Source organism: Lytechinus pictus, chromosome 2 (genome assembly GCF_037042905.1).
Source record: "Lytechinus pictus isolate F3 Inbred chromosome 2, Lp3.0, whole genome shotgun sequence".
NCBI classification, from domain to species: domain Eukaryota; kingdom Metazoa; phylum Echinodermata; class Echinoidea; order Temnopleuroida; family Toxopneustidae; genus Lytechinus; species Lytechinus pictus.
The window spans coordinates 63988530-64014382 of record NC_087246.1 but is presented as its reverse complement, the minus strand read 5'-3'; the positions used below and the strand labels follow the sequence as shown (position 1 = coordinate 64014382).

Genomic DNA, 25853 nt, shown 5'->3' with positions numbered 1-25853 from the left:
ACTTAACTACAGTGTCTTGCTTGATTACAACCATTATTAGCAATGCTACAATAACCATGATCTTTTATCATCCCCATCAACAGTACCATCGTCATTTCATCATCTTCATCCTCCTCCTCATCATCACCACCACCATCATCATCAACATCATCTTCCAATCATAGACTTTGCAATAATTGGAACCTTCATTATGATTGGCAGCTGATCTGCATTACCATGGTAGTTATGACAATGTTACAATACATGTAGTTGTAACTTCTTTTTAATGAGATGGGACCCCCAGGTGATTCTGTTGATACTGCATTAATGAGCCATCTGTTTATGGAAATTAACATCAAAGACACTACACAAGGTGAAGACTGGACAGTCAATAGAGCGCTTAATGAAATGCTTGGGAAGAGCACCCCACAGCGTTGAGTAATACTAATTATATTTCTCTTATAATAATAATAATAAACTGAAAGTTTCTCTACGCGCTTTACAATAAAGAAAACAAAATACACACAATTCAAACAAGGCAAATAGACTTGTGAAATACATGTTCCTTCACCCCTCCACCATTTCCCTCATATCTAATCATATGGTGGAGGGGTGAAGGAATAGACAATTTTGAGATTTTAAAGATTTTTTGTCTTCAGTTTTCTTTCATAAAATTAGCAATGAATATATCTTGGAGGTATCTGGGAATGAAAAGGTGGAATTATCCCCATGCGCCGCCATGGTGCCCTCTCCCAATTCCCCTCTCATTTTCCCCATATGTTTTATACACAGCTGCATGCCGATGTGTGAAGGTTTACTTACCCAACGCTAGTGGGCACCTTTCCCCATAAGTGTCCAGTCTTCCCCTTAAATATTTGACCCATTTATTCAAAATTATTAATTGATCACATTGATGGCAGGTTGATTATACCCAAATAATTCTAAATACTCTGCAAGGTATTTCTTAGCTAGGGTGTACTAACTTTAATACAATATAATACACCATAACAAAAAATTCTTATGAGCTAAAGAACTACATGTAATTTATACCAAGGAGCTTTTCATGGGAAGCTTCTGTCACAGATTTTTACCTACTACTATTGCTCTCGACCAATCAGATGCAAGGATTTGCTACAATAGCCAGTGAAAATCATTTGTTTCATAAAATGTTCCCTGTCTTACAAACAGTTACAATTGATCCAATCAATCTCAACTGTATGGAAATCCATCAATGTCTTAATTTTTGGTTCAGGAAATTTGCACAAAGTCCTGTGCAAACAAAGAGAAGCACACTAAATTTTCAAGACAACAATGAATGTATGACTACACAGCATAGCTAGGAAATATTTTGAAAAACATGCATTTTAGATGTTGAAGTTGCTGGCTTTCCATAGTTGTGGTTGATAGGAACAATCGCAAATCTTAGTAAGACGGGGCCAACATCGACAAAGATCTGCTATTATCATACAGTTACAAAAAACTTGCTCTTTATCCAGTTGGTGGGATGCTGGCTTGATGAGAAGTTTCTGTCTCGTTATGCAGATCACAAGTCAGTGTCAGCCATTTACAGCAGGAGGGGGGGGGGGGGGTTCTCCCAAAATAGAAGGAAAAAAAATGTTTCAGTGGGGCATGTACTAAATCAAATGGTGTTTTTTTCTAAGCATGCTTGGTGAGTAGATTGTGACAAATGGTAGCAACAATTCACTCATTTGATATATACTAAATTATAATTTTTTTCTCAAAGCATCTGTAGCTTCAGATGCATTAATCAATCAGTCTTCCGCGTCATGATGTATTGCCAAAGTTTCGCATACCAGCATCAGACTCGTAAAGACAAAAGCTGCAGCCTCCGCCTAGATTATAGGCTACATTCAGATATGTCGCCTCCTCTTCACCATGCATTACACACACAAAAAAATAATTATCTAAAGTTGCTTTTCGTTATGATAGTAGGAGCCATATTATATGGTATCACAATGAGTTAATTATGATGTCAGGGCTCCATCTTAAAGGGGAATCCAACCCAAATAAAAACTTGTTTTTATAAGGGAAAGAAAAATCAGACAAGTTGAAAGGTGAAAGTTTGAACAATATTGGACAAACAATAAGAAAATTATGAATTTTTGAAAGTTGTAAATATTGGTAATTACTATACCCATGGAGACTTCAAATTTGCCACATATGGGATGTAATAGTGATGTAAGGCAAGGACTACTCTTCCATGTACTCCAATACATATTATGGCTAAAATGTCATTTTTCCCAAAAGTTTTATTTCAAATTATATGTTTCTTTCATGAGGACATAAAACAATATATTACCTGGATTATATTTAGATTACTGCCCCAGGGGAATGGGTACTTAGGAGAAAACCACAAATCTCTGATAATAAAGTACATGGCCTATGGGAAAGTTGTCCTTGCCCCTTGTCATAATTTACTTACCCAGTTGCCAATTTGAAATCTACATAGTATTAGTGATCTCAATTTTAAAGCAGCTATAACTTTCTTATTGCTTGTCCGATTTCTTTCAAACTTTCACCATTCTGTTTAATTTATTTTTCTCCTTCCCAACACAACATTTTATGGCCAAGGCTGGATTCCCCCTTAAAAAGAGTTACGATAGATCCGATCAACCTCAACTATATGGAAATGTATCAATGCCCTAGTTTTTTACTTCAGGAAATTTGCGCGTTGTTATTTGTAAACAAAGAAAATCACACTAAATTCACAAGAAATTGAATAGAAATATTAAGAATCAATATATCTAGAAAATATCTTGAACAAACATGCATTCCAGATGTTGAGGTTGCTGGCTTTCCATAGTTGTGGTTGATTAGATCAATCGCAAGTCTTTGTAAGATGGACCCCTGGGCCCCATTGTACAAAGAGTTACAATTGATCTGATCAATCGTAACTCTATGGAAATCCATCAGTGTCATAATTTTTTCTACAGGAAATTTGCAAAATGTCCTTTGTAATCAAAGGAGAACACCCCAAGTTGTCAAGAAATCAATGAATTTATGGATATGCATTCATATCTAGAATTTTTTTTTGACAAACATGCATTTCGTATGTTGACTTTGCTGGCTTGCCATAGTTACGATTGATCGGATTAATCGTAACTCTTTGTACAACGGGGCCCAGGAATGATTTCATAAATTTGTCCGCAAAAGCTGCACAATTTCTGACTGGACAGCAGGGTTCATCAGGGGTGGTATTCTGGAACACTGTCATAACTTTTGTCATAAATTTTGTAATTTCTCTCCGAGATGTGACACCGCTATGATTGTCACAAATCGGTATTCTGAACATTGTCTTTTCCCTGTCATATCTCTCAAAATTCCCGCCCATCTTTTCGGAAGCAAACCAATCAAAATCATTGTTAGTTCCCAGTGGGAGCCCTTCTAGCCAATGGGAAGGCCCCGTTGCAGGTAGGGCGTATCCCCAATACAGTTGCTGGCATCGCGCAACTACTCGTGTATTGATGCGCTTAATTACAAAGAGTGACAGGTAGCTGTGAAGGATTTTAGAAGAGAAGTAGAAAAAGAAGGAAAACAGAGAAAAAAAGGAGGAATTAATATGTAGGGCCTAACTAATTGTAGCATGAAAAAATAATTTTGAAAATTGTCATGGATGATGAGTGAAACTAATACCACAATCTAATCTAAATAATATCATTATATGCTTGACATTCAGTCGGCAGGGTATCGGCATATTTGGTACTAAAAGATATGACAAAATTTATGACTGCTACCCCCCTGTCATAACTTTTGTCATATATTTTCCTTGTAAAAAAGGATTTCGCGCATTTAAAGCCGCGTATTTTTGATGCGCGTTAAAGAGAAGAGACAAAATTTATGACAATTTTTGTGACAAAAGTTATGACATCCACCAGAATACCGATTTTTTCATATCTCTGAGAAAAGATAAAATATGGAGAAAAGACAATGTTCAGAATACCGCCCCTGGTTATCATAAGAAAATATTGAGCAAGCAGAAGACGTGTTTTGATGTCTTATGATCACAATTACAAAATGTTGCTGGGATCTGCTGCTTAGCTGTGTTGCACCATGTCTCACAAAGGCTTACTGGGGGTGTGCAAGAAACTTTTGATTAATTGTGAATCAATTGTAGGTCAGAAGTCAATCATAAGTCCTGCAATTAATTGGAACTTTGAAATTACCTCCTGGTCAATTTTGAGCAAGAGAAAGCAAAAGCTGACAATTCGTCGCAGACATAGATCAATTGTAGACTTGTGAATTGATATTTGTATTCGATCACAAACAAATTTCTTGCAACATCCCCTTTAGTCCCATCAACAGTAATACTGTACATGAATCGTCATAAGATCGATCTAAGATTAATATCAAATAATATATCATTGATTATGTTGATGTGATGTATGCTCAGACTGTTGGTCATTTGGCCATCTAGTGTTGGGTCGGTATGGTGCACTACCACTTCGAGGAGGCTTCAAAATAAGTTTTCCAGTCTGAAAAAGAAAGGTAAATAAATGATACCATTGACTTAGATCGCAAATCATGCCTTATATCTCAACAGTCCACTGTTTTCTGGGGCACAATTCCTATTTTATAGTACAAATGGCAAAAAGTAAAAAAGGGCCCCAAAATATGCAAGGCCAATGGGAGGGGCATCAAGGCCAATCAATAGGGAGGTCAAAGTTTATGGTTTTGATGGCCTTGGATTAAAGGTAAAAGAAAATAGTTGCAGCAAACAATTATTTCATGAGAAAGCCTTCAAAATCAAAGTTAAATGCTACTATGTTATCATACATCAAGTTCTGGTACATTGAAAAAATAAATCTTTGTGAAATTATGGAATATTAGCTGAAAACTGATGATTCTGATGATCACTAACATAAAAAGGCATATGTGGGACAGTTTATCAATATTGTTTTGAAAACATAACAGACATATTATATAATTCCATGCTTACACATGTATTTTGCTCTTTTCTCAGCAATGACATATTTTCTTTCCAGAGCAATTTAGAACATATTTCTTATTCATTATAAATAACACTTGGGGTGGTTATTTTATTGAATTCTGTTCGAACTAATTTTCTTTAATCTTAAAAGCTCAATAAGTAAGAGCATATAAAATGAATACTTACATCATCACATGACATGTTGAAATTTGCTAGAACTTTCCTACATCTTGCAGTAATTCTGAATATAAATCACGCTAAGGAAAATGAAACACGATTAATAAAGAAAACACATTTTAGATGCATTCAGAATAAGAGTTATGTTAATCATAATTAGAATTAATTCATGGTTAGAATTACTAGTAATTTACACAAGAATTGATTTATATTGTAAAGTAGTAGAAGAAAGTCATTACAAGAACAATATCCATAATAAAGAGGGAGACCGACAGAAAAACCTGTGTGCAATGCAAGGATCATGTTTGATTTCCACGATGGTATTTATAACCCAAATCATGGCAATATATCTACCTAGTTCATATATATCAAATAAATTGATTTCTGACATAAAATCCATGTGGCAGCGGCCAAATTTCTATAAACTTTAACTACAGGTTTTATCAAAAATTTATTTATGTTATGCAGGGGCCTCTAGGAGAACAGTTCATAAGAGCTGAAGTGGCTATCCTGGGTACATTATCATTGAATCATTATCGTCATCATCAACATCCAAGCAGCAGCACCAGCATGATCATGATCATCATCATCATCATGATCATCATTCTCATCATCATCCATTAACAACAGCAACATAAAATGACAGAATCCATGTGTGACAACAAAAATGGTTGCCATAGAATGCACAGAAACATATAATTCAATGAAAACCACAACCATGGTGGTCTAAAGATAAAAGGATACATTGCCGGTGAAATAACTCTTTTATGAATGCCTGCCATGAAAAGGATAATTAGTGTAGAACCACTGCTAGCAAAGAAAGGGTGATTCTTCAAAGACTGAATGAAAGATACCTGTAAGACAGAGATTAAAAAAAAATATATACATGTATACATAAAATCCACTAATATTACCTTGGGTGAGGTGTTAAGGAGACAGTATACCTATTGGAGCTCAATAAATGTCAGATCCCTTCAGTCTTAACTCAGTTAACTGAAATACACCTAAGACTCAATGAGTTGACATCCTATATAGGTAAAATAATTGCCTCAGAAGAAAAGTCCAATTTTTTTCACCCTTAAGAATCCCAGTCACATCACCCAAATGGTCAGATCATAGACATGCAATATTGGGTAACAATCAATGAGATATGCACATTAGATAACTTATGCCCATTGGCATTTAAGCATGACTCCTGTAAATTTAATGAGAATTATCATACTGAAACAAACTAGATTTATACATTATACTCAAGAAAATAGCATCTGCCACATTTCATGCCCGAGACAAGCATTAAAATAAATAATTGATATCTATGAATATGGCTATGATTTCCTATGGATGGACAAATAGACTAGACAAATATTTAATATGGGTGTTTCACATAGGAATGGATGTATTTGAATACGAATATGAATTCATATGGTTATCTCCTTTTCTGAAATGTTTATTTTTTTTCTTATACTAAATAATTTTCCCCTGGGCGGGGGGGGGGGGATTATTTAATGAAATGCTAAATACCTTGGATGTTTCTTCATCTAATAGCCAATACCATGCTCCACATGCTGTACATACTGCTATCACTATAAGCACGACTGCAATAGAAAAAAAATAGAAAATAAACATGACAGAACAACTTATTTCCCCTTCAAAACGTTTCTCTTGACTCTTTTTTTTTTTTTGGGGGGGGGGGGGGTGGGCATTTCATTCAGAATGGACAGTACACACATAACATTTGTAATGTATGTACACAGGTGTATGTATTTTACGCATAATGAACGAAAAACATTTGTACTGAAAAGAAATTACAAGGTTGAATGTCTCATTGAAGTTTAACAAGGAATAGACAACAAGCAAACTGATATAAGAAATCATTAAAATAAAGCTAGATGAATATAATGAAATATCTAATCAGTATAAAATGAATGCCCAAATCTTCCTGTGTGTATGTATGTGTGGAAAAGTATTTTCAAATACTGTAAAAACTGAAATATCAAAAATGCATTCATTTTCATGAAAGTTGATCCACAAATATACTGTACTTTTTTATATGTTAAAAAAAAAACATCACAAAGTCACAAAACTAAGCCCTCTCTATTGTTTCTCAACTTCATCCAACTACATGTATCATGAAAATAATTGTTTATGAAATTAATGATATAGAGTAAATTGGATGACCAAAAATGAATTTCAAGCTAAATCAAAAGTGATATCAAGGATAAATATATATATATTTTTTTTTTTTTGGGGGGGGATAATAAAAACTGCTTACAATTCTGAACTTTTATGTTGGCCTATTGATCAAACTCTGTGATCATCACAGATGAAATTAAATGGTCATATTAATGAATAGCGCTTGCTACTAGTACCTTTTAGCATGTAGGTATTGTATTTTTCTCAAGAGTATTCTTTATTTATGTTCATTTCTCATGTGAAATTTTCAATGTTTTGTTAAGTGCTCTGAAAGTTTAAAAACATTTGCTATTTAAGAGTTCTAAAAATACAGTATATTCTTATTACATTATCATCTACAGGTGCTAGTTTACAAGCAAAAATGCAGAATTATGATTCTTTAAGGTGATTTATTCATTTTTTAAAATATAGTTGAGTTCTTAACTAGTTTATTCTTTCAGGTTATTTACTATCTCACATCAATTCTTTGTTAACTTAGCAATATAGAAATTCTAAATAATCATCATACCTGTCCATCTCCATGCATATGGACGAAGATAACCTACAACCTCTGTCAACCTCTGTTCAAATGCTTTCAGGTCTGCAAAATCTAGAAAAACAACAATTGAAAATGAATTGAATGATCTCTGTGATTATGCATTACATACAGTATCTTTTTTTATTATTTAAAAGTGCAAGTGATACAAACTAGTACCAGATTTATTGGTATATCTCACAATGACAATAGTAATTTCTTTACAAAAAATATTCTTTCCTTTGTTTCTTCCAGTGACATCAATGTTTACAAATATAGCAATCAATCAAATAATATGCAATCATAAGCTGACAAATAACTTCATACGCATCAAGGTACAAGTGAAATCCAAGAACAAAGAATTTATGTAAAGACTTATAAATCCTTCAATGAATATAACTAGCCCATCCCTACTTTCCTCTATTTTTTAAAACAGAAAAGGAAAGAACAAATGAAAAGAAAGAAAAGACAGTCAAATGTACACACACATGTATGCACATCCCAACACTTTTCAACACATACACACGTTTACCAGTATACCCAGTTATGTCTAGACAAGACGGCAACTAAGACTTTTCAATCATTACATGTATTTCATTAACCAATTAAAATTGATATTGGACAATATTTACATAGCACAAATATTCACAATTATTTTTGCTAAGCACAAAATTTTAGAAAATCCAGAGCAAAATATATTTTTATCTGCTTACATGGTGTACAGACATGGGACTCTGTCTCCCAATGCCACAAGCAGCATGGTCAGATCTCATAACAATTTTGTTATTTGATAAAAGAAAGATCCTCTAATTGTAGATAACATATAACTTGAACAACAATCCATGAATGAAAAGGGAAAAATCAAACAAGCATAACACTGAAAATTTCATCAAAATCGGATGAAAAATAAGAAAGTTACATTTTAAATTTTACTTTATTTCACAAAACAATTATATACACACCCAGGAAAGTATGCAAATGAGGGGACTGATGCATGATGATGGTACCCACCCATGGGTTCATATCGTCTCGCGTGCGAAGGAATATCAGTCATATGCACGCGACACACACGACACATCCAAAATATACTGGGCTTTTGCCCACATAAAATATCACGCATAATCTGGTATTTCACATTCTGCTATGACACTTACCGAATCATTTAGATCCTTCCGTGACTTCTCCTTGAAGTTTCTTTTAAAAAATATGTATATTTTCTTGATCTTTAGTGAAGATTTCACGGAGATAAAAATTGGTCAGAGTGGATATCAATTTTCGCCTAAAGAGGGCGCGCGATTTATATTCATATCAGACACGACAAGGGAAAGACTAGGCACCTACACTATTTTACACGCAAACTGACGCAAGGCATTACGCGAAGTCCGTGAAGTGTCCAATCTTTTCATTGTATAGACTTTGGTATACCGTATTATTGACGTTCGTTAAAGCTTGTACTGCTGGTTTCGTTCCAGGCATGTGTATTTTTTTTTTTTTTTTTTTTTATTAGTCATCGTTTTAAATTAATTGCAAAAAAGTGTTATCATCGCCAATAGTAATCTTGAATTATGTTTTTGAAGTTATTTCATTTATTGGTGCCCATAATTAGTAAATTAATCATAAGAATTGCGCATTCAAAGAATTTAGACACAGTTATAAAATTACCGAGGAGCTGAATCAAGGTTGTGAAATTTATTAGCGCCACTAACGGGCTTCCTTGTATTTCCGTAGAAAAGACAAACGAAGTCACTTGCTAGGCCGAGGTAAGCGAAATTTGCTCTTTTTGTAATGAAATTATTTACAAATCATACATATAATTTTTTTATGTATTGCTACTTACCGGAAAGAGCCCCGGTGCGTAGCGAGAAGGAGTTTCGGCAAATATTACTTCAGCAATGAAGCGATGTTTGCCGACTACTTCGAAATCCAGGGTCAAACACGGTCCCTTGTACGAAATCAGGTTAGTGTATATACTAACCTCGTATTAGTGTGAGTGGAAGGTACCCAGACTACCCACTCACAATTTCTTTTGTACTTTACTATTTATATGAAATATTTCAAATCAGTACTTGGGGCTGAAAATGATTAGGGCCTATATCTAAATAAAGGCCAAATTCGCTATTGTGCCCAAGCGCCATTAAAACTGCTCAGCCGAGTGAAAATTCTTATCGCTAGACGTGCGTAAGAGCATGTGCGACCGGTGTCACACATGACCGCACAATAACAAAGCTCAGTCAGCGGGATATCGGCGTTCAGTGAAGTGGTGTGTTAATGGGTATTTCAGCTGTGCGAGAGAGGGGCGGGGATTAGGGATTGGGGGGGGGGGGTGAAGGGGCACTAAAATATATGAAATCGGCGGGTTTTCAATAAAATACTATGTGCATCGTATTTTCGTTTTCTTTTTGTGTTTTCTGTATGATACATGGTGGGTGGATTTATTCCTCATTCATTCATTCCATCCAACTTATTCATCATACTGTACATTTCATTTCATATTATATTACATAACACTGTTTTACTAACCTTATTTTTTCTGTCCTTGATGGGAATCGAACTCGAACCTTTTGATCTGCAGTCCAGCATCGTAGTCAGCACGCCACATGAGATGAGCTGACAGCCGAAACTGGTTTAGCGCTCAAGACGTACGGAGGTTTCCCCGGCGGCAGTTAGCAGGCCAGCGCCAGGGAATCAACGATCAGTGATTTAATTAATTAGAAAATATATATATTTCAGGATCCAGGGGCTATAGATAATGGTACCAATAATTCCAAACAGGATTTTGTTATTTTTTTCACTTCGTTTATATTATCGCTATGTATTTTAACACGATGTGCGTTTACTATTGAGTATATTGAGTCACCTGAAATAACACCCGGAACATTTCTCTGTTTAGGCAACAGGGGGCCTAAACATGGAACAAAAAAGTCACGCAACTAGTTTGCACTTGATGTTCGTAGTCGGCGTGTAGGCCTAAAACTTTATTTTAACATATATATAGCTTCTTTTTTTTTCATTCTAAACTCCCAAGTTATCCCCTCTACAGCAAACATCATGTCGCTATCGGTCCGCCAATATACGATCTTCTCGGATATTTTCAAATAAATGTGGCATTTTGGTAGGCACGGCAAAATTGAAAAAAAAAGTATGCACAAGAAATTGTAAATAATTTCATATACTCACTTTTGCGTTATCCTTTTTGGTTATATATAAATGCCCCGTTATATTGAATTTTAACCTCCTTCACTCCTTCCGCCAAAATATTCCAAGTCAACAAATTTCCTCATTTTTTTTTCGCCCGGCAAGCTCATCAATCATCTCTCTCACTAAACCTTTCTTTCTTCACTCTAATCCTCTCAAACAATCCTCACTCTAATCCTCTGCGAAAAGTTGCGCCCTCCATGTCAATCGTGCCCCACTGACATCAAAATGTGTCTTGCCGCATCTCGCACATAATGCATAAACTTTTTTGCATGATTTTATATATTCATGAACTTTCACTTTATGCTGTATTTTTATGTTGTTTCTCAATTTTCCTCCTTCGCGTTATTGCTTTATTCCGTAATTGTTAAACTCTATATAGGGCATTTTATTATGTCCAACATTTTTGCGTATCTTTTCTACTCTTCCATCGTCACCCTATCATAAATGGATTTTGTCAATGTTAGCTTATTTTTATTTTCCTCAAGAAAGAGCAAGACGGACTTTTAATGGTACAGATGTATATTCCAAAGGTGATTAGCTACAAATACGGAATAAAGGAAAAACATATGTTAAAACGCAATTTGATTTTTTTGATTGGCAAATTGATTAAGGTGTTAGTATAGTGACAAACTTCACTAAATACGGGATAAAGCTTATAGAGAAAACGGAAAACTTGGTGAGCATAGGGACGAATCAACCGAGATTCTAATAATTACTATTGACCGGAGGGCGAGAAAAGTGGTGTTCTGGGTTTGAAATGTCTGTCTGGGCGGGGGGTAGAGCGAAGGAAAAGTATATAAGGCAACAAAAATGGGAGGCATATTCGGGTGAGAGTATAAAATCTTCAACAAAATACGTAAAAACCGATATAGTAAAGTTGAAACGCAATAATAGATTTTTTTTTTTTTTTTTTTTTTGGGGGGGGCATAATTATTTAGGTGCTAATAAAGAGTGACAATTAAGCTTCACCAAAATACGGAATAAAGTAATAAAGAAAAGTTTGTGGGCATAAAGTACTAAGTGATGATCGAGCCAAGATTCTTAATTCTCTATTGCTTTAGTCCGTATCAATTTGATGCAGTATAGAGTGACTGCATAAAAAAAAAATAAAGCAATACAGAAATGTTGGCATATTAAGGTGCTGGTATAAAGTGACACACTTATCAAAATACGGAATAAAGCGATATAGAAAATTTTGAACACAATTTAATATTCTGTGGGTATATTAAGGTGCTAGTATAGAGTGACAAACTTCATAAATATACGGAATAAAGCAATATAGAAAAGTTGGGCATTTTAAGTTGCTAGTATACATGGAGGCCCAAATTTCTTGAAATATGGAATAAAGCAAGAGAGAAATGTTCTCATTTCATTGATTCCTCAAAAATTGAATATGTTATTTTTATACAATTGTTTTACTAGTGATGATTCTGATTTTAATGTTATTGATATCGAATTCATTCACTATTTGTATAGAACCTAAGTTACACTTTTATCTTTTTGTATATATTGTTATTCCATTTTAACAGGACCATGTTTAAAAACAGTGAATCTGAGCTTGTTATCCTGTATAAAGATATTTAAATAAATAAATAAATTTGTTACGTTTGTTTATAGTCTTCATTCTTTATGGTGTATATTGCTTTATTACGTGTCTCTGTGTTTTTTTTTCTTTTTTTCATCTGTTCATGATTTTATTTATTCATGAACTTTCACTTTATGCTGTATTTTTATGTTGTTTCTTAATTTTCCTCCTTCGCAATATTGCTTTATTCCGTAATTGTTAAACTCTATATAGGGCATCTTATTATGTCCAACATTTTTGCGTATCTTTTCTACTCTTCCATCGTCACTCTATCATAAATGGATTTTGTCAATGTTAGCTTATTTTTATTTTCCTCAAGAAAGAGCAAGACGAACTTTTAATGGTACAGATGTATATTCCAAAGGTGATTAGCTACAAATATGGAATAAAGGAAAAACATATGTTAAAACGCAATTTGATTTTTTTGATGGGCAAATTGATTAAGGTGCTAGTATAGTGACAAACTTCACTAAATACGGGATAAAGCTTATAGAGAAAACTTGGTGAGCATAAGGACGAATCAACCGAGATTCTAATAATTACTATTGACCGGAGGGCGGGAAAAGTGGTGTTCTGGGTTTGAAATGTCTGGCTGGGCGGGGGGTAGAGCGAAGGAAAAGTAAGGCAACAAAAATGGGAGGCATATTAGGGTGTTAGTATAAAAACTTCAACAAAATACGTAAAAACCGATATAGTAAAGTTGAAACGCAATAATAGATTTTTTTTTTTTTTTTGGGGGGGGGGGCATAATTATTAAGGTGCTAATAAAGAGTGACAAGCTTTACCAAAATACAGAATAAAGAAAAGTTTGTGGGCATAAAGTACTAAGTGATGATCGAGCCAAGATTCTTAATTCTCTATTGCTTTAGTCCGTATTAATTTGATGCAGTATATAGTGACTGCATACAAAATATACAGAATAAAGCAATACAGAAATGTTGGCATATTAAGGTGCTGGTATAAAGTGACAAACTTATCAAAATACAGAATAAAGCGATATAGAAAATTTTGAACACAATTTAATATTCTGTGGGTATATTAAGGTGCTAGTATAGAGTGACAAACTTCATAAATACACGAAATAAAGCAATATATAAAAGTTGTTGGGCATATTAAGGTGCTAGTAAAGAGTGACAAGCTTCATGAAAATACGGAATAAAGCAATATTGAAAAGTTGTTGGGCATATTAAGGTGCTAGTATAGAGTGATGAACAAGCCAAAATTCTAATAATTCGTGTTGGCCCGGAGGGCGAGAAAATGGGTTTTCTTTTGGGGGTATATAAGCAGCGGACAGGGGGATCGAAATGTCTGAGGGGGGATAGAGCGAAAGAGAAAAGTAGGAAAGGCAAATTTTATTCAAAATTCTTTTGGGCATATTAAGGTGCTAGTATAGAGTGACAAGCTTCATGAAAATACGGAATAAAGCAATATTGAAAAGTTATTGGGCATATTAAGGTGCTAGTATAGAGTGATGAACAAGCCAAGATTCTCATAATTCGTGTTGGCCCGGAGGGCGAGAAAAGGGGTTTTCTTTTGGGGGTATATAAGCAGCGGACAGGGGGATTGAAATGTCTGAGGGGGGATAGAGCGAAAGAGAAAAGTCGGAAAAGCAAATTTTATTCAAAATTATTTTGGGCATATTAAGGTGCTAGTATAGAGTGACAAGCTTCATGAAAATACGCAATAAAGCAATATTGAAAAGTTATTGGGCATATTAAGGTGCTAGTATAGAGTGATGAACAAGCCAAGATTCTAATAATTCGTGTTGGCCCGGAGGGCGAGAAAAGGGGTTTTCTTTTGGGGGTATATAAGCAGCGGACAGGGGGATTGAAATGTCTGAGGGGGGATAGAGCGAAAGAGAAAAGTAGGAAAGGCATATTTTATTCAAAATTCTTTTGGGCATATTAAGGTGCTAGTATAGAGTGACAAATTTCATGAAAATACGGAATAAAGCAATATATAAAAGTTGTTGGGCATATTAAGGTGCTAGTATAGAGTGACAAGCTTCATGAAAATACGGAATAAAGCAATATTGAAAAGTTGTTGGGCATATTAAGGTGCTAGTATAGAGTGATGAACAAGCCGAAATTCTAATAATTCGTGTTGGCCTGGAGGGCGAGAAAAGGGGTTTTCTTTTGGGGGTATATAAGCAGCGGACAGGGGGATTGAAATGTCTGAGGGGGGATAGAGCGAAAAGAGAAAAGTAAGAAAGGCATATTTTATTCAAAATTCTTTTGGGCATATTAAGGTGCTAGTATAGAGTGACAAATTTCATGAAAATACGGAATAAAGCAATATATAAAAGTTGTTGGGCATATTAAGGTGCTAGTATAGAGTGACAAGCTTCATGAAAATACGGAATAAAGCAATATTGAAAAGTTGTTGGGCATATTAAGGTGCTAGTATAGAGTGATGAACAAGCCAAGATTCTAATAATTCGTGTTGGCCCGGAGGGCGAGAAAAGGGGTTTTCTTTTGGGGGTATATAAGCAGCGGACAGGGGGATTGAAATGTCTGAGGGGGGATAGAGCGAAAAGAGAAAAGTAGGAAAGGCATATTTTATTCAAAATTCTTTTGGGCATATTAAGGTGCTAGTATAGAGTGACAAATTTCATGAAAATACGAAATAAAGCAATATATAAAAGTTGTTGGGCATATTAAGGTGCTAGTATAGAGTGACAAGCTTCATGAAAATACGGAATAAAGCAATATTGAAAAGTTGTTGGGCATATTAAGGTGCTAGTATAGAGTGATGAACAAGCCAAGATTCTAATAATTCGTGTTGGCCCAGAGGGCGAGAAAAGGGGTTTTCTTTTGGGGGTATATAAGCAGCGGACAGGGGGATTGAAATGTTTGAGGGGGGATAGAGCGAAAGAGAAAAGTAGGAAAGGCATATTTTATTCAAAATTCTTTTGGGCATATTAAGGTGCTAGTATAGAGTGACAAATTTCATGAAAATACGGAATAAAGCAATATATAAAAGTTGTTGGGCATATTAAGGTGCTAGTATAGAGTGACAAGCTTCATGAAAATACGGAATAAAGCAATATTGAAAAGTTGTTGGGCATATTAAGGTGCTAGTATAGAGTGATGAACAAGCCAAAATTCTAATAATTCGTGTTGGCCCGGAGGGCGAGAAAAGGGGTTTTCTTTTGGGGGTATATAAGCAGCGGACAGGGGGATTGAAATGTCTGAGGGGGGATAGAGCGAAAAGAGAAAAGTAGGAAAGGCATATTTTATTCAAAATTCTTTTGGGCATATTAAGGTGCTAGTATAGAGTGACAAATTTCATGAAAATACGGAATAAAGCAATATATAAAAGTTGTTGGGCATATTAAGGTGCTAGTATAGAGTGACAAGCTTCATGAAAATACGGAATAAAGCAATATTGAAAAGTTGTTGGGCATATTAAGGTGCTAGTATAGAGTGATGAACAAGCCAAGATTCTAATAATTCGTGTTGGCCCGGAGGGCGAGAAAAGGGGTTTTCTTTTGGAGGTATATAAGCAGCGGACAGGGGGATTGAAATGTCTGAGGGGGGATAGAGCGAAAAGAGAAAAGTAGGAAAGGCATATTTTATTCAAAATTCTTTTGGGCATATTAAGGTGCTAGTATAGAGTGACAAATTTCCTGAAAATACGGATTTAAGCAATATTGAAAAGTTATTGGGCATATTAAGGTGCTAGTATAGAGTGATGAACAAGCCAAGATTCTCATAATTCGTGTTGGCCCGGAGGGCGAGAAAAGGGGTTTTCTTTTGGGGGTATATAAGCAGCGGACAGGGGGATTGAAATGTCTGAGGGGGGATAGAGCGAAAAGAGAAAAGTAGGAAAGGCATATTTTATTCAAAATTCTTTTGGGCATATTAAGGTGCTAGTATAGAGTGACAAATTTCCTGAAAATACGGATTTAAGCAATATAGAAAAGTTGTTGAAGTTCATGAAATACGCAATAAAAACGATCGAATGTCGACCTTTAGAAATAGCACCGAAATACTTCACATCCCCGATCCCCTAAAAAAAAAAACCATGTTGAGGATTGAACCACGAAGGCTTGGATGCCAGAGTACTATGCACTGCGCCACGCTCACCTATTCACTCGTCGCAGTGAAATTAGGATTTATATATACCGCGTAAAGCTTTACCAACAAAAAAAAATCCGGGACGGGCGCAAAACGCACACATATGAACACACACAGTGCTTCGCTTCGCGAAGCACTGTACCCGTGTGTTCATATGTGTGCGTTTTGCGCCCGTCCCGGATTTTTTACTTAGATGAGCGGTATTAATGGCGGCTGGGCATATTAGCTAATATGGCCTAAATAAATAGAGTAAAATTAATTTCGAGATCAAAATGCTAAAAATTTCATCAAAGTTTGATAACAAAAATACCTAAGTTATTGAATTTTTTAAACTTATGAAGTTATTCATATTTTTATTTTTAGATTTCGTACTCGTAGAAATAATTCATTATGTGCAATCGCATGGAAGTGTCTTATCTGGACTCCAGGAATTTCCAAAGTGGAAGGATCAGCTCATCGAGAGAGTTGCATGCGTCGTACCATGATTTTCCCGTGTACGGCGGCATGTAATGAACCCTTGTAAGTTGAGTGGATAGCTCAGGGTCGTTTCATCAACGATGCATGAATTTCAATACGTGGGATACATCATGCATTCCAATTCTAACTCTAAACTAGGCCTACTAAATCTACTACTTCAAGTGGCTTTCCAAAATAAGCAATTATTTTGACTTACCTTCAGTCTGCACCTGCTCGACGGACATATTGTCATTCATTTGGCAATATCTTGGGCATAAAAATACAGATTTTATATGATTTAAAGGCTGCCTTTTAGCTTCACCTAAATTCCAAATCTGGATTTCCTTTTTTCTTCCTTATCAGAAAGTCCGCCCTCTACGTCAATTTGATTGATATCAGTTGAGAATAAAAATGGTTTTTGATGATAATTTATTGTGATCTATTAGAAACTGAACTTTTTCCTATTATATATGCAGATGATACAATTATTATGGCAGAAGTAAAGAAGATCTCCAAGCTGCTCTGAATACACTTGGTATACCGTAAAGATTTGGAGCTAGCCTCTAGCTAGCTCTGTCAATATTTAACTAAAATCATCATATTTTCTACAAGCAAAATCAGAAATATCCATGAATTGATTTTTCTAAATGAGCCGATTGAAGTGACATTCGAGTATCAATATTTAGGTGTTGTATTAAATTGTAATGGTAATTTTAGCAAGGCCAAAATCACCTTTATGATTAAGCTACATAGGGATCTCTTTGATTCTCTTTGCTATATATGATATATTATTCTGTTCTCTTTTCTATCTTGTATTATGTTCTGTACATGCAGTATATGTCTTGCCTCGGCAGTAATAAGCCAGGACCTGGGCTACTTTTACTTCCTTTGTTAACTGTGTTTGTAAACTACTATGTAATTATTTTATTTTATATGTCATCTGATCCTTTATGAATATTAAAATAAAGTGATACAAAATCAAAATTGTACCAATCACCCACTTTGGGGTATGGAAATACTTCTCTGATTGAAAAACTAAAATTTTGCAATAAAATTTTGCGTGTTAAAAAGAACAACTCCATCTTGTATGATTTATGGCAAACTGGGCAGGTTCCGATTGCATAATCTTATCAAGTGTAGATTAGTTACCTTGGAGTAGAATTATTAGTGGTGATTATTTAGAACATCCATCATTTATAAACTTTTATATTCATTGTACGTTTAATACAATGATTTATTATTGTACTTCCGGCAACTTGGCTGATTAAGCATGGACATATTAAATATTATAGATCACAGCGGCCTTCCTTTCTTATGAAAAAAAAATTGTGTCTTTGGATTTAAAATTATGATTCTCCAAAGACTCAAGGATCAATTCCGCCAAAACTAGTCCTCTGGGCCCCGTCTTACAAATAGTTACGATTGATCCCATCATCAATCACAACTATGGAAAGCCAGCAACGTCAACCTGTAAAACACATGTTTGTTCAAAATATTTTCTAGATATGATGTTTATTATACATGTATAGTTTTCTTGAAAATTCATCGTGCTTCTTTTTGTTTACAGAGGAAATTGTGCAAATTACTTGAAGACGTTGATGGATTTCCATTCTCCCATAATATTAATCGGATCAATCCTAACTCTTTGTAAGACTGGACCTAGATATTCAAAATTCTAACGCTTCAAGCGCTGGAACTATCGAATATCTACTCGTGAATTAGATAATTACATGATTAACCACCCCTGCCCCCCTCTCTCCCCCTCCCTCCCTCTCTCTCCTCCTCTACCCCCTCCCTCCCCCCCCCCCCTCTCTCTCTCTCTCTTTCCCTCTCTTTGGCATCATAAATTTAGAACTGGAAACACAAGACTTGACTTTCCATTGTAATCTTTAAATGTAGGTATTAACACTCAGAAAGATCATCTCTCTTCGACAATTCTGTCTTAAATGCCTCAGCACACACCTCTTTATGCTGCACACCACTAAAATGTTCCGGACATATCGGGGAGTTCCCTGTACATGAAGTGATGCACATCTGAGAACTTTTTATCATTATTTTGACCCTTTTTGTATTTTATGGGGACTTTGGGTCCTGTTAGTTGCTCAAGAATACGTCATACGTATCATAATTGTTGCTGCACCTTCTTCTTCTAGTTTAGTTTGGCTGGCAACCAGTCAAGAAATGACTATTTTTGACAATTTTTTTGCCATATTATTTTTTACATAATTTTCAGAGTATTCTTGATTTCAGACACCTTACCAAGGAAAAAAAAAAGCTACATAGGGATCTGTTTTGATTCTCTTTGCTATATATGATATATTATTCTGTTCTCTTTTCTATCTTGTATTATGTTCTGTACAGTATATGTCTTGCCTCGGCAGTAATAAGCCAGGACCTGGGCTACTTTTACTTCATTTGTTAACTGTGTTTGTAAACTACTATGTAATTATTTTATTTTATATGTCATCTGATCCTTTATGAATATTGAAATAAAGTGATACAAAATCAAAATTGTACCAATCCCCCACTTTGGGATATGAAAATACTTCTCTGATTGAAAAACTAAAATTTTGGGTGTTAAAAAGAACAACTCCATCTTGTATGATTTATGGCAAACTGGGTAGGTTCCGATTGCATAATCTTATCAAGTGTAGATTAGTTATATTGGAGTAGAATTATTAGTGGTGATTATTTAGAACATCCATCATTTATAAACTTTTATATTCATTGTACGTTTAATACAATGATTGTACTTCCGGCAACTTGGTTGATTAAGCATGGACCTTCCTTTCTCATGAAAAAAAAATATTCTGTCTTTGGATTTAGAATTATGATTCTCCAAGACTCAATGATCAATTCCGCCCAAACTAGTCCTCTGGGGCCTGTTGCAGAAAGAGTTGCAATCAATTGCAACTCTAAAAATCATGCGTAACTTGATTTTCAACCAATCAACAGCGCGCATTTGGGACTTGCGATTGATTTTTTGACTTGCGTTTAAACGCAACTCTTTCTGCAACGGGCCCCAAGGGCCCCGTCTTACAAAGAGTTACGATTGATCCATAGAGATGTATACTATTAGTATACATCTCTATGGATTGATCCCATCAATCACAACTATGGAAAGCCAGCAACGTCAACATGTAAAACACATGTTTGTTCAAAATAATTTCTAGATATGATGTCTATTATACATGTATAGTTTTCTTGAAAATTCAGCGTGCTTCTTTTTGTTTACAGAGGACATTGTGCAAATTACTTGAAGACGTTGATGGATTTTCATTTTTCCATAATATTGATCGGATCAATCGTAACTCTTTGTAAGACTGGGCCTAGATATTCAAAATTCTAACGCTTCAAGCGCTGGAACTATCGAATATCTACTCGTGAATTACATAATTACATGATTAACCACCCCTGCCCCCCTCTCCCCCTCCCACCCCCTCTCTCTCTCTCTCTTTCCCTCTCTTTGGCATCATAAATTTAGAACTGGAAACACAAGACTTGACTTTCCATTGTAATCTTTAAATGTATATAGGTATTAACACTCAGAAAGATCATCTCTCTTCGACAATTCTGTCTTAAATGCCTCAGCACACCCTCTTTATGCTGCACACAACTAAAATGTTCCGGACATATCGGGGAGTTCCCTGTACATGAAGTGATGCACATCTGAGAACTTTTTATCATTATTTTGACCCTTTTTGTATTTTATGGGGACTTTGGGTCCTGTTAGTTGCTCAAGAATACGTCATACGTATCATAATTGTTGCTGCACCTTCTTCTTCTAGTTTAGTTTGGCTGGCAACCAGTCAAGAAATGACTATTTTTGACAATTTTTTTGCCATATTATTTTTTACATAATTTTCAGAGTATTCTTGATTTCAGACACCTTACCAAGGAAAAAAAAAACATATCATCATATTCTCATATAATGAAGGATATATGATATGTGACGAAGGTATGAATTGTGTCATTATTAACACTTATTTTTGGTGATTTTATCTATTCTTATTTTTAACACATGAGCCTATGGAGAGGTAATAAGTGGTGTGCTGCCTTTAACTCTTCTACTTTTGGTGTCATGAAAAGCCTGGCTGCCTTCACCAAACTGGTGTAAAACTCATTTAGCTAATATCACTGTTAGCTATATCTGTTTTTCTCTTGATGTTGCATTTTAATGCTTGTATTTTTATTGTTAGTATTACCAATATATTGATATTTCATTTTATGCTAAATTCATGTTCATATCCATACTCATGTTCGTATCAAGCAAAATTTCTAAAAAGTTGCGAGCGAAGCGGGCGAGCCAAAATTTTGACTTTTCCGACAACAATCCGATTTTGTGATAGATTTGAAATAATATTCAGAAATTAATATAATATTTCACCCTTCTCTCTTTCCTTTTCTGTCCCTTTAATTCTTCTTCTATTGGTCGTGAATTTTGTTGGGGACAAGTATCCTCAAGCCCCCACCTGTACGTCACTGGTGTATAGCGTCATGAAATGAAACCTGAAATCAACTTTTTATAATTATTCAAAAAAAATAATTGACATACCTCCATAAAGAATGATTTTCATATTTTTTTTATTTATAAAAACCAACTGGATTTCAGACACTGAACATTAAAAAGATAACTTTTACCAAAGAAAATATAATAATAGCTGCATTTGTTATGTTTTATTCGCGTGCTTTGACGAATATTGAATTATTGTGTGAAATTATATTTTCAGGTTGTAAAGGCAGTAGGGGGTGCAGCCTTGAAAGTGGTCATTAGACCATTTTGCTGTTAGACCAAGTCGGCATTAGACCAATTTGATATTAGACCAAGTGGAAATTAGACTAAATGGAAAGTAGACCAAGTGTAAATGAGACCAAAGGGTCAATAGATCATATTGATTGATTGGTTGATTCTTTACTTCCATGCAAAAAATAAATCTATGTGTCTTATTGACCTATAAATCTATATGTCTTATTGACCTATGGGCTAAGGCGGTTAGCGGGTTTGATAAATATAATTTTGTTGAGGTTTTCTAACGATAATTATGAATAAATGAATTCAAAAGAAACATATGATCAGATGTTATTGGTAATTGGCGACAGTGAAACCTAAACATAAACAAAGCAATTTGACATTTTTGTATATTATCAATTTTTAAAGTCTTGAAACGGTTAAAGAGGGGATGAGTATTTTCATAATAACCAGCGTCGGCACACAAACGAATAGCTTTCTTTTGAAGTAAAAGGATATGGTGATTTTTTTTATTTGAATGAGCCCCGTACAATATTGCAATAAGTGACACGGGGAAGTAAAATAGAATTATAAATTGAGAGTAATGCTTGGGGAGGTAAATAGTATTTAACTTTAAACATTACACCTATACATCTTGATTCAGACGTCAATCTTTTAGATACATGGTCATCCCATGTTAAAAACTCATCTAAAATGACACCTAAAAATCTTACATTATTTTTTTGTCCAATAGAAATCCCACTTATCTTTATTTCTTCTGTATAATGATCAGCTATTGTTTTGGAGTTCTTACAATTAACATAATATGTTTTTTTGCAAGTTTAAAGACAATTCATTACTTTTGGAACCATGTGGATATTTTGGGTAATTCATTACTCAACATTTCAAAAAGCATTCTTTTATTCGAGTTTAAAGAAATAACTTGTGTCATCAGCATAAAGTATATATTGTAATAAGGGTGAGGGAACATTCTATGTCATTTATATACAGAAGAAATAAAAGCGGGCCCAGGATTGAGCCTTGAGGCACACCACAATAGAACTGACTGAATTTATACATGTATTGTTGCCTATTTGAAATATAACTATTAAACCAATTGAGAGTAGTACCTCTTACACCAAAATATTTTAATTTGTAAAGCAATATATAATGATCCAGGGTATCGAACGCTTTGCTTAAGTCCATGAAAACACAAATTACATGTTCCTTTTTTGCTAAAAAAGAATAAATTTTATCATAAAGATCAACAAGAGCTAGATCAGCAGAATGAAATTTGCGAAAACCATATTGGGATGGATTTAATGAATTATGTAATGACAAAAATGAAACTAATCTATTGTAAACAAGACGTTCAAGTATTTTTGAAAATGACGAAAGAATAGAGATAGGGCGATAATTATCAATAAGTGTCCGATCGTCCTTTTTATAAATTGGAATGATTTTCGCAACTTTCATATGAAACGGAAAAATCCCAGTTGACATTGAAATATTATGACAATTAGACGAAATGAAAATTAGACCAAGTGGAAATTAGCCGAAGTGGAAATCAGACCAAGTGGTGTTAGACCAACTGGAAATTAGACTAAATGGTTTTAGCCCAACTGCTCATTAGACGAATTGTATATTAGACCAAGTGGGAATTAGACGAATTGGATTTTAGACCAAGTGAGAATTAGCCCAACTGGGTTATTAGCCCAAATGGAAATTAGACGAATTGGATATTAGACCAAGTGGGAATTAGACGAATTTGATATTAGATGAACTGGTTGTAGACGAATTGGGCTTAGACTAAGTGAAGTTAGACGAACTGATAAGTAGACCAAGTGGTGTTAGACCATTCGATAATTCACCCTTGTAAGAACTACCCTTCCCCCACTGGACTGCAGACGTGTCGGTACGGAGGCCATGGACACCCCCTTAAAAAAAAGTTTCACGACCAAGAAAGGAGAAAAGAAAGAAATGAAAGGAAAAATGGGTAACATAAATATATTTCTAAATATCATGTCAAAATCTATCACAAAATTAGATTTTGTATCAAAATAGTCAAATTCTTTGCTCGCTCGCAGCTTTTTAAAAATATATAAATGTTCCCTTTATGCCATGTCTGGCCCCCTAAAAACGTTTGGTAATGCCACTGACCCCCCCCCCCCATCAAACTAAAAGAAAAAAAATCCCTCACATTGAACAATATTTGTGACAGTCACCCCCCCCAAGCACAAATCGACACCCATGGTGCCCCCTCATTTTTGGCTCATTATCCGACTTTCTATTTTGAGCAACCATATTATATTTTGTTCTTATATCGTAACAAGTATTAAATTCTTTGTCGGCCCATGAATAGTTGTATGATAATCTGATTACTATATTTGTACATAATTATAATCGTTTATGTCACTGAAAAAAAATTAATGATCAAGAGAATATGAAAAATAAAGACAAACAATAAATTATGTCCATATGTTGTTTTTTTTTTTCCAAGCAGATGTTCCATGCACATTACGTGTAAATCAAAATAATTCAAGAAAAGGAAAGTGGGGTTTCAATTCATTGGATATTGAAAGGGAAGATTAACGGAAAGAGTAAAAATTCGATTCCTAAATGTCAAGATTCTGAAGGGTTTAAAACGTCAAAAGATTAAAATCGACTTTAATCTTCAAATCACCGTTGATGGTGCTTTTCAGTTCTTAGAATAAAGGATGAAAGGGTGCTTACCCCTCCTCTCATTCTGCTGATGTTGGGATGAATCCAACAAGGGGCACTTGTAAGAAAGGGAGGGAATGCTTAAAAGATCCCCTTTCCCAAAAACTAATACTTTAGGAATGAAATTGAATTCTGGTCAAAATGAATCAACTACTACTACTACTACTACTACTACTACTACTACTACTACTACTACTACTATTACTACTACTATTACTACTACTACTACTACTACTACTACTACTACTACTACTACTACTACTACTACTACTACTACTACTACTACTACTGCAACTACTACTACTACTACTACTACTACTACTACTACTACTACTACTACTACTACTACTACTACTACTACTACTACTACTATTACTACTACTATTACTACTACTACTACTACTACTACTACTACTACTACTACTACTGCAACTACTACTACTACTACTACTACTACTACTACTACTACTACTACTACTACTACTACTACTACTACTTTGTTTACTACTACTACTACTACTGCCACTACTACTTCTACTTCTACTACTACTACTACTACTACTACTACTACTATACTACTACTACTACTACTGCCACTACTACTACTACTATTACTTCTACTATAACTACTACTACTACTACTACTACTACTACTACTACTACTACTACTACTACTACTACTACTACTACTACTACTACTATACTACTACTACTACTACTACTACTACTACTACTGCCACTACTACTACTACTATTACTTCTACTATACTGCCACTACTACTACTACTACTACTACTACTATTACTATTACTACTACTACTACTACTTTTACTACTACTATTACTACTACTACTACTACTACTACTACTACTACTACTACTACTACTACTGCTACTACTACTACTACTACTATTAATACTACTACTATACTACTCCCATACCACAGAGAATTATGTGTTTCTATGTACTTTACAATTTCCATTATTTCCAGTAAATTATTAATGACTGACTGATATTTCAAGATTACTGGATGAATCGTTTATATTTATGCAGGCTATCAATAATTCTCACGCTGGCTATGTCATAAACTGTGTTAATGGGAAAATAAATATGGCAAGTGATGGTACTTTGATTTCTGGGTGTCCAGTATCAATATTTTGTCGAGGTCATATGCATTTTAAAATAATTCAACATATATTTCCTCAAACGGTTGCTAAATTAAATTTGTTTCCGTATACAACCTTCGTTTGTGCATTTGGTGTGGATATAACTAT

The 25853-nt window shown here is 34.6% G+C and overlaps 1 protein-coding gene across 1 annotated transcript; it reads right to left on the bottom strand.

Moving 5' to 3' along the window:
• Positions 1-246: 246 nt before the first annotated feature.
• On the bottom strand, positions 247-17499 carry LOC129253808 (nuclear envelope phosphatase-regulatory subunit 1-like). Its single transcript, XM_054892234.2, has 6 exons — positions 17347-17499; positions 7806-7886; positions 6626-6699; positions 5849-5958; positions 5114-5168; positions 247-4472 (listed from the first exon to the last, which is right to left on the bottom strand). The coding sequence occupies exons 1-6, from the start codon at positions 17384-17386 to the stop codon at positions 4359-4361; spliced, it is 474 nt and encodes a 157-aa protein (XP_054748209.1). The 5' UTR covers positions 17387-17499; the 3' UTR covers positions 247-4358.
• Between the last annotated feature and the right edge of the window lie 8354 nt (positions 17500-25853).